The following is a 15,567-nucleotide window of genomic DNA, read 5'->3' as shown; positions in this document are numbered from 1 at the left end:
GTCCCTTTAATATTTTTCATACATATTAAGAAAATATAAATACATTTTTTTATTTTGTCCTTATTTATTGTATTTTAAAATTATACATATTATTACTTGTCTTATAAATGTGCTTTGCTATTATGATAAAACAAAAGGTAAAAATGAGAAATTGAGTTAAAAAGGTATAATGAAATTTTTAAAGTAGAACATAAGAAAATGTCAAAAACTTCTTAAATGGGACGGTGTTTATGAATGTTATTAGGGATGAGTTCATTTTATTATATTGTGGTTTCAACTTTTAACACAAAGTCTTATGGAATTTTCGGCACCATTAAGAGTCCCTGTGCTATGAAATTTTACCAAAAGATGTCCAATTTCTATAATATCTTTTAATAAAATATACTTAATTGATATAAATTAAGTAAATTTTAGTTGCTTAAGTTATTATAATCCAAATATGAATAAAATTATTTAAAACCACATGAACAAACTATAATTTAGATTAAAGCAACAGGGGTAATTTTCAACCACAATCCTTGAACTTTTTATCTTTTTTCCATTGAAATTGTTTTATTTCAGTTTCTAACCGTAAAATCTCCGACTTTAAAATGGCATAGTGAAAAAATCATTGTTGTCCATTTTACAGCTTCTCTATCAAAAAATGTTAGACCTAAAATGCAGTTGATGTGGCAAATAAAAGCCACACGTACACAAAAAAATATACGTCAGCGACACGTCTTAGTAAAAAATATTCATTCGTAAATATTATTGGCATATGGCGCTAACATGTATTTTTATGAATTTGTGTCTTCCATTTGCCCAATTTGCATTCTAGGCGTCTTGAATCAATATTTTCTGACGGACTGTAATAGACATAAATGGATTTTTCGTTATATTATTTAAAAAAATTATTGTAAAATAAAACAAGGACTTTGGTGGAAAAGAGAAATTTAGGGACTATTGATGAAAATTACCCAAACAGCAGATACCATGAACTGCATCAGTCATCACCTGTTACCAGCTTTCGGATTAAAGCATCTTTTCACTGTGCTCTTTGAGTGGAACAATTTCATATCCCGATCAGAAATTGTCTCAATGACCTGATAACAGGTAGAGGGTTCTCCAAGTGGACAGCATGTCCACTGTTGGGAATCTCAACTATCTGAGGAATATTGTTTCCCGCGCCATCTACGCCATTTCCGGACTGGCCAATTTCATCGCACATTTTTTGGGCAATTGATTTGAACTTTCCATCTTTCTCTCCAACAACAAGCAGAAGTGGTATATCGCATTGCTTCAAGTCTTCCCACAATGATCTGTCACGGTAGCATTATATGATATGAAAAACAATTAGAGCAACAGCAACAACCAACTACTGAGTTTGACACTAAAGTAGGTAACTGAACTCCGTAAGATTAAAAAAGGTTTTAAGGGAAACAGAACTTAAAAAAATTTAACCAACTTACATCTGTCGACCAATGCTCAAGCCAGATAGAGCTTCTGCTAGCCAATAACCATCATTATGCAACATGCGTCTGGAAACCATATCCTTAAAATGGGGATGGCTCCTCAAGCTGTGACATGGAACCTTTAGCCAGGTGAAATTTGATGTAGGCAGAGTGTTCCAAAAGAAAAACGAAAAGCTTAAAAAGTTATTTAAATAAGGAAACCCAAGTTTTTACCTGTTCCAGAGTTCTCCAGAGTACCAGGAATCAAGAAAGCATTGTAGTCCATGATCAATGAGTAAGCGTGACTGAGAAACATCTTTAGCCAGACGGATTTTCCTTGCAATCTTATCTTTTAATCCTGGGCTACCAGATATTATAGCAGCTCTATTGAGCTGAACATTAAAAAATTACTGTCAACTAAACAACCATGTATATTATTAAACTCTCAAATTTCAAATGTCCGGTCCACCCAATGTACCTTATCGCCATGTCTCATTGCCATGTGCAGCGCAATTCTTGCTCCCATGGAATATCCAACAATGGAAACCTTTCCAGGACTTAGATGTTGAATCAACTTGTTTAATAAATCTGTAACTATTTCAATGGACAATGCTGCTTGCTGTTCAGATTGTTTACCACCAATGCGTTGTATCTTTGATCCTCCATGACCAGGAAGATCAACTGCGATACACCTTGCAGATATTGAGAGGGCCTTCATGATTGGGATCCAGTCTTCACCAGTTCCAAGAAAGCCATGAAGAAACAAAACAATATTATCCTGCATGAATAAATTATGATGAAGTGGGTAAACTAATAGAAGCCATGACTGGATGGATTGTGCTAATCTAAATATTAATGCCTTAATAATTAGCACACTGTCATAAAAAAGTAGAACTAACTGCATCCGAAGTTTTCGATAATTGACAACTGGACATAATAAAGCAATTTGTCTAAAACTTGAAGATGCCTAACAAAGAGCAGGAAGATGATGTTGACTGGTGTATTTACACTGAAACTAACTAAAAATTCGAGCAATAAGACTTAATTTGTATTAGCAAATTGAGATCTTCATGCTAATGGTAAAATTTTGCAAAGAGGAATCAACGATTAAGAAATAAAATCATTCAGATAAGATCATATATAAGAATCATGTCTATGGCTAGTAGCATATATTGGCGCCATTTGTTTTCAAGTGCTAATGTGCAGAAAACTAAAACGGAATTATAAGCTTCTCAGCAAGTCAACAGCAAGCACAATGTACTTATCGGGTAGAGAAAGGATGAAAAACATTAACAAAAGAAGTGAAACTCCTGCACTCACATTTTTCTTTGATCCAACCTCTTGCACTTTAATGGAGGCAGACAAATCCTTTGAATTCACAACCAAATGGTATGTAGAAACTTGCTCCCCTATAAAGGTTCCGTGAATAACATTTTGGTTTATTTGAAACCTCTTCAAGAATTTAATGGCATCACCTACATATGCTCCTACAAATCCACTGCTTGGAAGATGTTGAATCCCTAGAGATCTAGATGTTACATCTTGTTTAAGCCAACGATAAGTTCCAAGACCATGGGCTACAGGTGGACCCAATTTTCGGTTCATAACTCTGCAAAGATCTGAATTTTGCACCTCTAGGTAAGAGGAGAACTGAATGTAAGCGGACAGACCCAGGCCACTTTCAAATGCAGCACTGATAACAGCCATCTTCCCCAGTTGATGTGCCCATTCAGCAATTAGTGCTGCTCTTTCGAACCCACCAACAACACTTGGTTTAATAACCTGACAAATCCAATAAAAACAAATCAAAATGTGTATCAAAGGAGAAATCCACTTGTTACTGATAGAAACTTCTTCTGGTAAAAGAAAATGTCTTCCGAGGATAAATCATGAGAAGAATTTGTTTTCTTTCCTGTAAATAAGCATATTTTCAAATCCCTTCTTTCTTATTTGCAAGTAATATAAATGGTTCCAATTCCCAGTACGAAAAATGATACTCTGCAAGAAATAAATCATTATCATGCTAGTGATGGTTTGTATCACAGTGACAATTCACTACTTACCACAGCGACTATTCCAGGGTGAGCATACTTCACAAGCATACGAAGAGGATTTTCACAATGCTTGTCAATAGTTTCATCAAGTGCCACAGGTAAGCCACTCTCTTCACAATACTTTATAATATCATCTTCATCCTCCACGGGTTCCTGAAACACAAGAGTATTGTACGACAATCAGGAAAAATTACCCCCGAAAAAAAAAACATATTAATGCCTATAAGACACTGGTAAGAAGAGTAGTCAAATGTGACAATTAGGTCTTTCTGACAGCTGAGAATTAATTCATTGAATGTATCACTTCTTCTTTACTCTAATATGTGCAAATTTTGCTGCAAGTTATACCTCAATGTATTGCAAGTCACAATCTTTCACCAGAGAACTAAATTGAATAGCTTCTTCATAAGACCACTTTCTATTGGCATCCACACGGAGTTCTATATGTCTACCAACTCTCTTCCTTATTTCTTGTATAACTGCCGCATCTTGAAAGGGATTTACCCGACGTGCAACCTATAGCAGAACTGTTTTTAGAAATTCAACTTACATCCAAAACCTAGCAAGCATCATAATTATAGATAAGTTGTTTCGCACATACTAATTCGATGGCACAACAATGGGGGAGAGTGTTACAAGATAGAATGACTGATTCCATAGGCTTACTTTCAGCTTTAATGCAGAAAATCCTTCTTCCACAAGAGATGAAGCAATACGAGCAACCTCAGTGGGAGTCCCATTAGAATCAATAAGGCCACATATTTTGACGGTTGACTTTTCATAAGCTTCTTCATTTTCTCTCCATGGTTGGATTATATGTAGTAGGCTGGAACCATGCATTTCTGCGACAGCATTGATGATAGCCATTTCTAGACCCAATCTGACACTAGGAAAGATTGAATTTTCCTGCATAACAATGAGGAATCCAATTTAACTCGACCAAAAAGATGAGACATGAAATTTAGATATTGGAAACATCTCACTGGATGCCTGATAACTAACTTACTGTGCATGTTAATCGCAGGCATATACATTGGATATGCACAAACCTACCGGGATTCCAAAGTTTTTCCATATCCAGGTGGAAAGTGATCCCTTCAGCAGAGGTAGATGAATACTCAGCTTTGTTCCTCTAATCACATGAAGGAGATATCTAAGTTGTTCTTCTACATCCAGCATGTTTTCCTTGTGAATTTCAATAGGTGCAACCTGTTCGATAAGGATTAAGGAAGGTCGATGGATAAGAAAATATTTAAATAGATTAATACATAATAATATGGAAGGTCAAAGAGATAAGAAAATTTATTGAAATACATCTGCATTTATTGCTATGAGTAAAGAGTGTGTTAGGGATATTGTTACAGACCACTTCAAAAAATAGTCTAGCGTTAAAGCTTTACCCTTGATCTATAAATAAATTAAAGATCCAACATGCTCCTCAAGAAAAACAAAATCTACTTTTTTACAAAAACTAAATGAAAGTCCATGGAACATTGGGCAATTTCAATGTCATTTTGCAAAAAGTAAGCCCAAAAGAAGAAACGTCAAATCCATATTTAGCACAATAAAGATGTCCCACAGACTTGATCTAGTGGTAGGAACATATTGTCCAAACCTGGTTTGGACCTTCCCCTCTCCTATTCTAATAAAAATATCACAACAAAAACAGAAACTCTATCATGCCAGGGTTTTATCTGAGTAAGGATATATTCATGTCAAAGTTGCATATTTCTTCCCTTCCTACTTGAACAAGAATAAATATAGAGATCTGGATATCTCAACGAATCACAATCAATTTATGATTTAGAATGTCATATAAACAACAATGAAGGAAAATCAACCTCGCCGTAGCCAACACTTCCATCTTCAAGAGACAATGACAGAATAAAGCCTTCTTTATGGAAGTCCTCACTGTCATGATTAACAGGAGCTGATGTAGTAGGAGCACATAGTTGAATTCTGTTACAACAAATGCTTGAAAGATGTAACAAAATACTGCATAAGTAGTTATTCTGAAGCAATTTAAAATTTATTTCTCTTACAAATACCTAACCTGTACAATGAATATTCCATTCTGAGGATTTTACATAAGAAGAAGCCATCCGAAGTGGAATGTGGAACAGCAAGGCTTGAAAGAACGGCTAAGGCATGATCAGCTGCTTGGCGTGCAGAATTTTTTAACGTACTACAGTAAGAACCATAAATTGTGAGCAGGTTATAATCTATTATCATGGAAATGACAAATAAACATGATTAAGAGAAATACCAGACCTGTGGAAGGTTGAATTGGCGCTGATGCTGCTATCCACTTCAATGACACAATCTGTCTCCTCTTGCTGAGTTGTAACTAGAGCATCTCGAAGTTCCATTTTAGTCTTGACTTGTAAATGCCTCACACTTCACTCCAATTAATTGGAATTAGAAAGAAAACAGTTTTGCTTCAACAATCATATACTATTACTCCAAAGTGCAATGAGTCAGAAGCTTTTTTTCAAGAAGGCTAAAATAGGATCAGAAAGCAACCACCAAGAAAGTTTTTCCAGGAAACTAAGCCAACAACAGACATACATTAGCTCCTCATAGAGAAACTATTAATTGATAAAGAAAAATTGCAAAGTTCTTTCTCAATTATAAAATCATTCACATGAAGCAATTAGACTGAGGCAAGGACTCATTTGACATAGAAGAATAAATCATCTGGTTGCTGCTGGCTGCTGCATTCTTTGAAAGTCAATTCAAACAAAAAGCAATAATGGTGTCGAAATGATCATAGTACAAGCAAGGCCATGTTTTCAATGAAGGTCAAAAATGATAACAAAAATACCATACAAGCAAGGCCATGTTTTACCTGTGTGCCATGCACAGTTGCTTAATTGAAATGTCATGGGTAGTGTAGAAATATTGGTTGAGTATTCTTTGCTCTGTTCTATCTGCAATAGGAAGAAGACTAAAGATTGCTCCTCCATGATTGTTTATCACGAGTATCGTCATTGGCTTCCTTGGCAACCTTCAGGAAAAATAAGCATTCTTAAGTTGAAATGAGAAGTCTGTAAGACATTCTATGGTTTTATATTAGATGAATGGCAGTTCAAAGATCGGAAAACAGGCAACTGATTCCTTACACATTGCCTAATACATGTTTGCATTATAAAGAAACTTCAACAAACAAACACAGATATACATATAGTGATACTTATAAATAGCTGCATAACTAAAGTCTCTACCTTGGTTTTAATATTGACAAGCCATTTGTATCGTGAAGGAAAGAAACATCCCCAATCAGACAAAATACCTAACAATTGCCAGAAGTATGAGAAGATATAAATTCCTTTTAGTTAGAAAACCAATGTAGGATAGTTATAGCAACTCAGCTATGTACAGTACACGAACTAGAGTTTAACAATGAATTAAATGGAAAAATCTCAAAAACTACAATTCATTGAGTTATTAATTAAATTAAATATGGCTAGCATAGATATAATGTATGTGAAAAATATACCTTTTCTATTATAAAGTTTAAATTTTAGTACCTTTGACACCATAATGATCAAATTTTTAACTGATTATATATATAAGATATATCACTTGTGTGGCACTTGGTAAAACTAAAAAAGTAAGCACTGAAATAGTAAAAGCTGATTTTTTTAAGCATTAAATATAGTAACATTTATCCAAAAAAATATAGTAACAACTCAAATTCTTTAGCATTGAATTTAATTAACCTATTTGATAACTGTAATTTCTAAAGATCATTAAATTTCTCAATTGGACACATATAACTTCTACAAGATTTAAACATTAAGGTTCAGCCACCAATAAATAACATGAAAATGAAAGTTCTTCAAGATTAAAAATTACAATAAAAAGAAAATTAAAAACAATTCCATAATGAATATATATTTCTTAGCACTACACAAAAAAGGGCATAAAAGGATATATGAAGGGCATAAAAGTCATTCCAATTAAAAAAACTAATAAATCAAGAGAGTGGCCTTTTGAGTAGAAATTTCAGTTAATTAATTTAACTTACCATCTAAGATGACTTTTGACTTAATTCAAAAGTTTTACTAAATTGTGTTATCAAACCAACTTAAAGTCAAGTGCTTAATTATATATTTTAAGGGTTAAAGTGGATTATCAGGCTATTTTTTCTGGTCATTTATCAGGTAACTTATTCCAAATAAATGAAAAAGAAAAGGAAAGTTATTGTATAGCACATGGCACAACATCCACTTGTGCTTGGGTTTTTGTAGTGTATATGGCGTCAAAGTTTTTCATAAGAAAAGTTCTTTTCAAAACAAAATATGGAGTAAAATATACAACAAGTAGAAATCTTGAAGGATGGGAATCACAACCAAGAACTGCTTTCATATCAGTAAATTTTTAGAAGTGCAGAAAAAAATCAAATACTTACTCTTCTATTGCATCCAACAGCAAAACCAATTGCTGTACTAAGCAAGCCATCAATACCACTTGCACCCCTGTTTCCAGACACACGAACCCCAAGACACTGGAGCTCTGAGTTCAGCATCGTACCTGCAATGCTATCACTGTGCTTGTCATAACTACAGCCATACATGTCTGCATCACGTATTGCCATGCTGTTGCCAATAAAAAGAGCTGACTCAGATGAAAGTGCTTCTGAAATTACACGCGCAACATGTGGCTCAGTCAAAGAGTTCTCTGCATAAATTTGAAATGATATGTTCCATGCAACCTACACAAGATGGCTTATAAATTGAGGACAAACTCACAGAATAATACAAAAATTTATTCGCCAAACTATAAAAAAAGGACATTTTGGCATGGAAGCAATTTTAGCAACATCCAAGTTCAGTCAGGGCTTCGGTTGATGCACTGCCCTATGTTAACAAATTCAGATCAGTATCAAACTCTCTTAACCATTTACTCCCTCCGTCCCAATAGAGTTGTCCACTTTGCCTTTATCACATAGTTTAAGAAAAGCAATCATTGTTTATAGTTTTTGTAAAATTTTCCTTACTTTTCTTGTCATACCCCTATTTAATGTAGGGTCCACTTGCAATTTACTTTTATTAGTGGACTTTAAATAGGGGTAATGTAGGAAAATTAAGTGTAAAGTTAGTTACTTTTTGAAAGTGGACAAGAGTTTTGGGACAAAAAAAATTCTTAAAGTGGACAACTCTATTGGGACGGAGGGAGTAGTTTGTAGCAATAAAAGAGACTGCTACAGTAGAGATTTATGTCTTAAAAGAAAAGAAAAACATGCATCTCAGTCTAAGCTATATTAATTAATAAATCAAGTCAAAAAGAAAAACCTATTAAAATAGAATATACCCCCCACAGGTAACAGAGATAAACAATGGCAAAACATTTGAAAATAAAGCTAGTTATAAAGTGACAATCCGGCAATTTAATTGCATAATATCTAGAGTTTCTGCTAGCAGCATTTCAAAAATTTATGGCACCAATCTGATCAATCAACCTAAGACATTCAAATATCCATATTAAACAAAATACCTAGCTATTATAATAGCAAGGAAATTAAGTAAATCAGAGAAGGGATTTAAGTTAACATAGAAAGGACAAAGTAGTATAATGGGTCTCCAATACCATCCTGTCCAATGCTGTTAAATAATCAGACCATTTGCTGCCCCTACGAATAAATTGAGCTTTCTTCAAACAGTCAACAAATTGCAGGATGGAGCACTGCACCCTATGAGTGACAGAGTGTGATGGATCATGACGGAATGGATGATCATCAACTAAGATGTATGACAATGGAAAACACACCTCCAGCATTTGAGAAATACGCTTGCTTGTTATCCGACTTCCAATCTGTATATAAATCAAAACCAGAAGGAAACATGATAAAGACACAAACTAGTAAGACAATGAGCAAATGCATTGCATAAACAGAAAAACACTTACGAGATCATAGCCAGAACAGCTACAATGGTCTATCTAATTGCATACAGATACTCAGGGGACTGGAACATGAAGCAAGGGATGAACATACATGATATGACTTTGAGCTTCATTAGGAAGATAATCTAATTATTTAAAGCTGAAAAGGCGTGTGCGGAAATTTGTGTTTCTCTCTTGTAGAAGCCATGACTAACTAATAAATTATTTTGCTCACTGGGATTATTACAAAAAATACCACCGAGATAAAACCATTTCGCCAGCCAAAACTTCTGTCCAGCTCTTCAGTCATAAGTTTTATAAAAATACTTTAAAGGAAAATTAACAGCTTTATTACAAGAGCACCAGTTGAACTAAAATACATCTGACAATGTTAGATAAAATTTTCACTATCTGTCATGTATGATGCAGATAAAAAATACTGAGTTCTGTAGTTATTGTTATGCACTCGAGGCCTGACAACGTACGACTAACCATTTAATATTACTTCTAGCCTCAGTAAGTTCCCTTAAACTCGAGAAGCTTTATTACCTAGCAATTGAAACATTACTCAAACATAGCCATTATTCGAATGTATCCCATCTACTTCTTTTCTAGTACTACGAATCTGATATGGAAGTTCTGATGTGTGCAACTAGAAAACTGCTAATAAAAGCACCACACCCAAATTTCCACAACAATGTTTCCATTTTCATTTTGAGAGTGCATTCCACTCCTATGTACTCTGCACTTTGCTTCCCTCCTTAAAGATAACCACATATTTCAGATCCTCATCTACATTTGTTAAACTATGCCCATAGAAATTATAGTAACCACTTTATAAACAATAGCAGTTGAAAATATGGAAACCATATAACATATACAGCCCAAAATCCATGTCTCTTGCTTCTACTTAGAAACTCAAGAAGAAAATTCATACGAGCAATATAAAACTCATCCTTGGCCTTTCATTATCTTTACAAACTATTTAATTAAGATGTCGGGGACATCGATGGGATCCAAGCCTTTTGCCATCATAAGCAATAATACAGAGAAAATAAAAAAATCAAGTTATACCTGAATAACTACGTCCAACTCCATCCAAGCCCTGACATGATTCGAGAGCAGAGCATGGTCAAGGTGATCAACAAATAAAATATTCTCCTCAACTCCGGGAAAACAAGACAATAGCTTTCTTAATCGTAAACCTGATAATATGTCTGCTACAACTGGCCAGTTAAGATGTTTTGCCAGGATAAGACATTCCCATATCTCATCTTCTGTATGAATTGCAGCAACAAGCAGAAGCCCCTTCTTAGCCCCTTCAATTATTTCAAGAATTTGTGTCACTGGGATGCGACTATCACTACATGCAAGTGAATTTGGCATTTCAATATACTTAGTGAATGGATCAGCACTTGACATCCAATTATCTAATCCCTTCAGACAGCTCAACATCCATTTGTTTGGACTGTCATCCAATGGCTCTCTAAAAGAGCAGTTGATATGAACTGGCCCATATGGTGAAGAGGTTGCCCAATGTACCGCTGAGTCAAGAGTAGTAAGCACCATCCTAGCAGGAATATTATCTGTGGGAACAGGAAGGTTGAAGAAGAACCTCACAAAAGAGCCAAAGTGGTTCACCTACCAAATATATCAGGCAATGTGCTCCTTTAGTAATTCAACAAGAAAAGAAAAAGGTTGATGGAAATACACAGAAAAACATGCACAAAATTTAAAACAGATAAATAAACAAGTGTAGTAACCCATGTTAAAGGCAAGATATCAATTTTGCATGCAATTCAATGTTGCCTACCTGGTTGATTGATTGATTTGCCCCAGCATTTTGAAGCTCGGGAGGACGATCAGCAGTCAATAAGAGAAGTGGTAAAAAATCTTGACTGGCTTCCACAACCTGTAGATTGCCCCCCATCATAAACACAATCCATGCATCATATACACAGGTTCATACAAGTATTCTAAGTTTCTGCATGTAAGAGACAGATAACCTGATATCTAAAAGTTCCGTAGAAAAAATAAAAAATCAATAATAAATAAGAATAAGATCCAACATATTTAAATCATCATCCGAAACATGCTAATAAAGTAAACACAATTGCAAGTCACAAATTGCTCGGCAGTTGAAGTTTCAGTTTTCAGGTACAACTGGCTCAAACATGATAAACAATGAATACATGTTTACCAATTATAACTGAAATCCTTCATAACATGAATATTTAATGAAACTCACAGCAGGAAGTAGATTTGAGACTGCTGTTCCTGAAGAAGTTATGACAACTGCTGGTACATGAGAACCTCTTGCATAACCAACAGCGTGAAATGCAAGTGAGCGTTCATCAAAGCATGCAACGCATGTCGTGAGGGGATGAAGTGCAGCAGCAACTGCAAGGGGGGATGATCTCGATCCTGGAGCAATGCAAAAATACTGGAACAAAAAATTAGTTAGACAGCAGAGAGAATTGGTTGTAATTGATGCCAGATTAGGTCTCACCGTTAACCCAAGGCGAGAGCATTCTTCCACTATAAGTGATGCCCAAAGTGCATTGATGTTTGCATAATCATTCCAGGAGTGACTAGTTTCACTGGCATGACCTAGCTGAGAGGCAAACAAGACTTATCATTTAACTTTTTCTCTTTATAGCATTTGCAAAAAAAACATAATATAAACGTAAGTCATGCATTGAAAATATCATAAAAGTATCATAGAGAACTAAATTTTCTAAGACACGTCTTCAATCAGATATTACACCATCAGAACTTTTAATTTGGGTCCAAGAAGCACCCACAAGCTCACACTCTGCAGGTCTTTTATCCATTTCTCTCGATTTACCACCTTTCTGATGACATGTGATGTCATATAAACTCACGAGTTCCTAAAGCATGACACACTGCATTGGATGATGACTCACCAAAAATATAAATACAGTAGACACAACGTACCATGTTGTTGGAAATACCAATGGTTGGTGAAAGTCTGAAATAAAACTGACAGAACTCCCTCTGCAAAGTAAGTTTTGGCAGAAATAAATGTTCAGACAGTTATAGGTGAGCATCATACGTGATGTTTCGATAATGAAAAAATAGACTTAGGAACGGATGAATAATTACCAGGAAGAAGAAGATACCAGTTCCAAGAGGTCATCCTGGTAACCCCTTCTGTCCAAAAACAGTGAATGCGAAGAAACCTAGAAATCACAATGCTCAAGAACAAAATGGTTAGCTCAAATTTCAATTCAATGTAAATATATAAGGCTATGAAGTCGGCTCAAATTTCATTGGAAACTAAGATATGCATTCATTCTCTCCTAAAAAATTATAGTTGTCTTATATCATCCATGAAATTTAGGCCTCGTTATACCAAAAAAAAAAAAAAAAACCCTAACCTCGCGACTAACAAAGCTCTCAGTTGGACGACAATCTCAACATTTTGACATATGTAAAGGCATATTCTAATTTGCAACCTTGAATAATCAATGAAAATATTAAAACTATAAATGGAAAAAAAAAATTGTCAACTCACTAGTAAGAATAACAAGACTACAACAGAAATTAAACCACTTGTATAATTTTCAAGAGAAGTGTAGATGCATACCATTCGGAAAGTATCCTCCTTCACCAGATTGACATTGCTGAGAGCAGCTCTGATGCAGTAAGAAAGGGTTCGCCTTGTAGCTGACCAAAAATGAGCACTAGCCTGAAAGATAATTTAACAGCTAAGAGAAGGGTATAGAATCAAACAGGTAGAATATACAATGAGCTTTCCAAAGAACAAACCATCTGAATGGGACAATAACTGAAAAATGTACCACAGTACAACAAAGACGTGGCGAGAACTAAGTAAAGATAAATGAAAAAACAGTGCACATGCTAATATCTGGCTCAACTTCCAAATTTTTTACAGAATCATGATAATTGCAAACTTAAAATTCTTTCTGATTATTGAACATCAGTTTTGATAGGGCCAAGAAATGAGAATGGCCCTCAAAGTCGAGGAAGATAATTCTTAATCTGTTACTCCCATCTCATGTCAAATAACGGCAAAAACTGGCAAAATTTCTTGCAAATATGCGCATTTCATAGTAATATAAATAAACTCAGAAGTCATTATCAAGTGCATAATCTAGATCTGCATCGAGCGAAATAATATAATCTGGTTGAATTAACCAACTATTCAATGAATTACACATGTGAGGCGTGCAAAGTCCTGGACCAAATAAGAAATATTAAAATTGCATTGTATAAGAATAAATGATATATACCTGGTAAATAGAGGATTCAAACGATTGAATTGCTTGTTTAAATGTACAAAAGGACGCATCATCCCATGCCAATGTTGCTGATAAAATGGAGACATCCTCATGCTCATCTAATTCAATCTATTCACATCACATTTACACCAAAAGCAATATAAGTATATAGTAGCTCTATCAACTGAAGCTCGGATAAAATTAGCACAAAAGAGATGCAAAATAATTCAAGTACCTCAGGAATTACAAGATAAAAGGAACCAGCCTCATGCTTCATAGTAGATGCAGGGTCAAATTTAGCATCCTTAAAACCATAAGTTCCTATGCCAACGGAATCACTTAAGACATATCTGCAGACAAACTACAAGGGTATTATTTAGCCACCATATAAGGTACAAGAAATACATAAACAAAAATAAAAAAGAGAATTAAATAACTCCATCAATAGTGACCAAAATTTAAGTGCCCTCTACTTATTGCATGACTGTATAAAGTGAAAAAATAAAGAAGGGTTCAGAAGATTCTAATAAATAAAGGAGGACTCAGAAGATTCAGTCACCTTTTTATCAAACATTAATTATGGCTCCTATTCTTTCAACACTGAATAGAAATCAAAATCAATTACTCTCACTAAGGGACCAATCCATCAATTGCAAATGGTAATAAGCACTCAACTGATAACTAGCAATTTCATCGACAGACCCACTAATCATGTCACCTAAATCGGATCCCAAATAACCCTATAACAACCTATTATCATTTTCATTGAGAACTAGCACTTGAAAGTTTTTTTTTTTTTTTTGATAATTGGGAAGGGGGAGCGCTTGTGGGAGGAAATGAACTACGATCTAAGCAATTTGATGCTCAGCGCTTATACCGTTTGAGCTACATCTCATTGGTACCGTTTGAGCTACATCTCATTGGTACCGTTTGAGCTACTAGCACTTGAAAGTTCCAGTAATAAATTATTTATCAAAAAGGTAAAGAGGGCGAGAGATACTAATACACAAGAACAAAACAGACCTCCGTATCAATCTCTGCTCTCCAGAATCACGAGAAGAAGAATCCACAAAGTAAATTGCAGCTCCAATTCCGAAAACACCACGAGTTCTATTCATATATAGAGATTTAATCGATGGATTCTCTGTCTCCTTAGAAAGAAAAAATATAGGAAACACTCCAGAAGGCTGTGGTTGACAGCAAAACCAAGTCAGAGCTTTCGGACCGGGAGGTACCGCAACCTATAAAATAAACAAACAAATACAACATAATCGCACTGCAAAGCAATAATAACCACATATTCCATTTTTTTACCTGTAAAATTCAATCAACAGACTAACATAGAATCAAACACAATTTGCAATAAATCATGAACAGATAAAACACCTGAAATCTGAAAATGCCAGTGCTCGAAGCAGGAGGATTCAATTTCAATTCCTCTACAGCTTCTTTAACACTCTTCAAACCGTGCTCTAAAGTCAACGCTGGAGTCAAGGTACGTGTAATGCAAGTCTGAATAACTAACTCACACTCCATATTATCACCATGACCTTCTAATTCCTTAATATCAATTACCGGTCCGTCATATCTCACTGCATTAACAATAACCTAACCAAAACGACAATAATAAAAAATTAATAAAACGCAAATGAAATTGAATTAAACTGAAACGATAATTTTTTTTAAAAAAAAAAAAGAGACAGACGTTATCGAAGCGAAAAGGAGAACCGGTGGTCCGGTTGAGAAATGCGAGGGATCGAGAGTGTTTAGCGACCGGCGGGAGAGTCATTTTGTTGCCGCGAATATGAAGATTTGGCGACGGTGAAATTGAGAGAGTTTTCATTTTGTGCTAGTGAAGGCTTGAGTGTGTGGTGTGCGTTAAATATCCAAGTTCTCGTATTTTGAGGTGAGTAGATAAGCGGCGATGATGTG

At 34.9% G+C, this 15,567-nt stretch overlaps 1 protein-coding gene across 3 annotated transcripts; it reads right to left on the bottom strand.

Moving 5' to 3' along the window:
* Positions 1–720: 720 nt before the first annotated feature.
* LOC126675534 (protein PHYLLO, chloroplastic) lies at positions 721–15,512 on the bottom strand. 3 transcript variants are annotated; one of them, XR_008790356.1, is made up of 29 exons: positions 15,341–15,512; positions 15,022–15,243; positions 14,659–14,876; positions 13,871–13,985; positions 13,648–13,764; positions 12,981–13,082; positions 12,514–12,573; positions 12,329–12,388; positions 11,880–11,984; positions 11,619–11,813; positions 11,184–11,282; positions 10,445–11,011; positions 9,077–9,301; positions 7,899–8,201; positions 6,709–6,776; positions 6,333–6,491; positions 5,756–5,881; positions 5,538–5,669; positions 5,326–5,443; positions 4,538–4,693; positions 4,151–4,390; positions 3,833–4,000; positions 3,494–3,637; positions 2,751–3,212; positions 1,909–2,208; positions 1,665–1,822; positions 1,449–1,556; positions 957–1,298; positions 721–845 (listed from the first exon to the last, which is right to left on the bottom strand). XR_008790356.1 is itself a non-coding variant. In XM_050370187.2 (28 exons), exons 1-28 carry the CDS (start codon positions 15,476–15,478, stop codon positions 1,052–1,054), a joined length of 5,112 nt encoding a protein of 1,703 aa, XP_050226144.1. In that variant the 5' UTR covers positions 15,479–15,512; the 3' UTR covers positions 852–1,051. The 3 variants fall into 3 exon arrangements, 2 of the variants coding, with proteins under 2 accessions (XP_050226144.1, XP_050226145.1); XM_050370187.2 differs by lacking the exon at positions 721–845 and having other exon boundaries at positions 852–1,298; XM_050370188.2 differs by lacking the exons at positions 721–845; positions 957–1,298 and having other exon boundaries at positions 1,449–1,570.
* Positions 15,513–15,567: the final 55 nt, after the last annotated feature.

This window comes from Mercurialis annua, linkage group LG3, assembly GCF_937616625.2.
Source record: "Mercurialis annua linkage group LG3, ddMerAnnu1.2, whole genome shotgun sequence".
NCBI classification, from domain to species: domain Eukaryota; kingdom Viridiplantae; phylum Streptophyta; class Magnoliopsida; order Malpighiales; family Euphorbiaceae; genus Mercurialis; species Mercurialis annua.
The sequence above is the reverse complement of the archived record's forward strand: the minus strand, read 5'-3'. Positions and strand labels throughout refer to the sequence as shown.

Excerpts from the sequence above, each read along its gene's own strand:
- LOC126675534 (XM_050370187.2), bottom strand. The coding sequence starts at position 15,478 with ATGAAAACTCTCTCAATTTCACCGTCGCCAAATCTTCATATTCGCGGC. Across the intron at positions 12,389-12,513 it reads AGGATGACCTCTTGGAACTG|AGGGAGTTCTGTCAGTTTTA; the intron begins GTATCTTCTTCT and ends CTTACTTTGCAG. Across the intron at positions 2,209-2,750 it reads AGGTTGGATCAAAGAAAAAT|GATAATATTGTTTTGTTTCT; the intron begins GTGAGTGCAGGA and ends TTATTCATGCAG.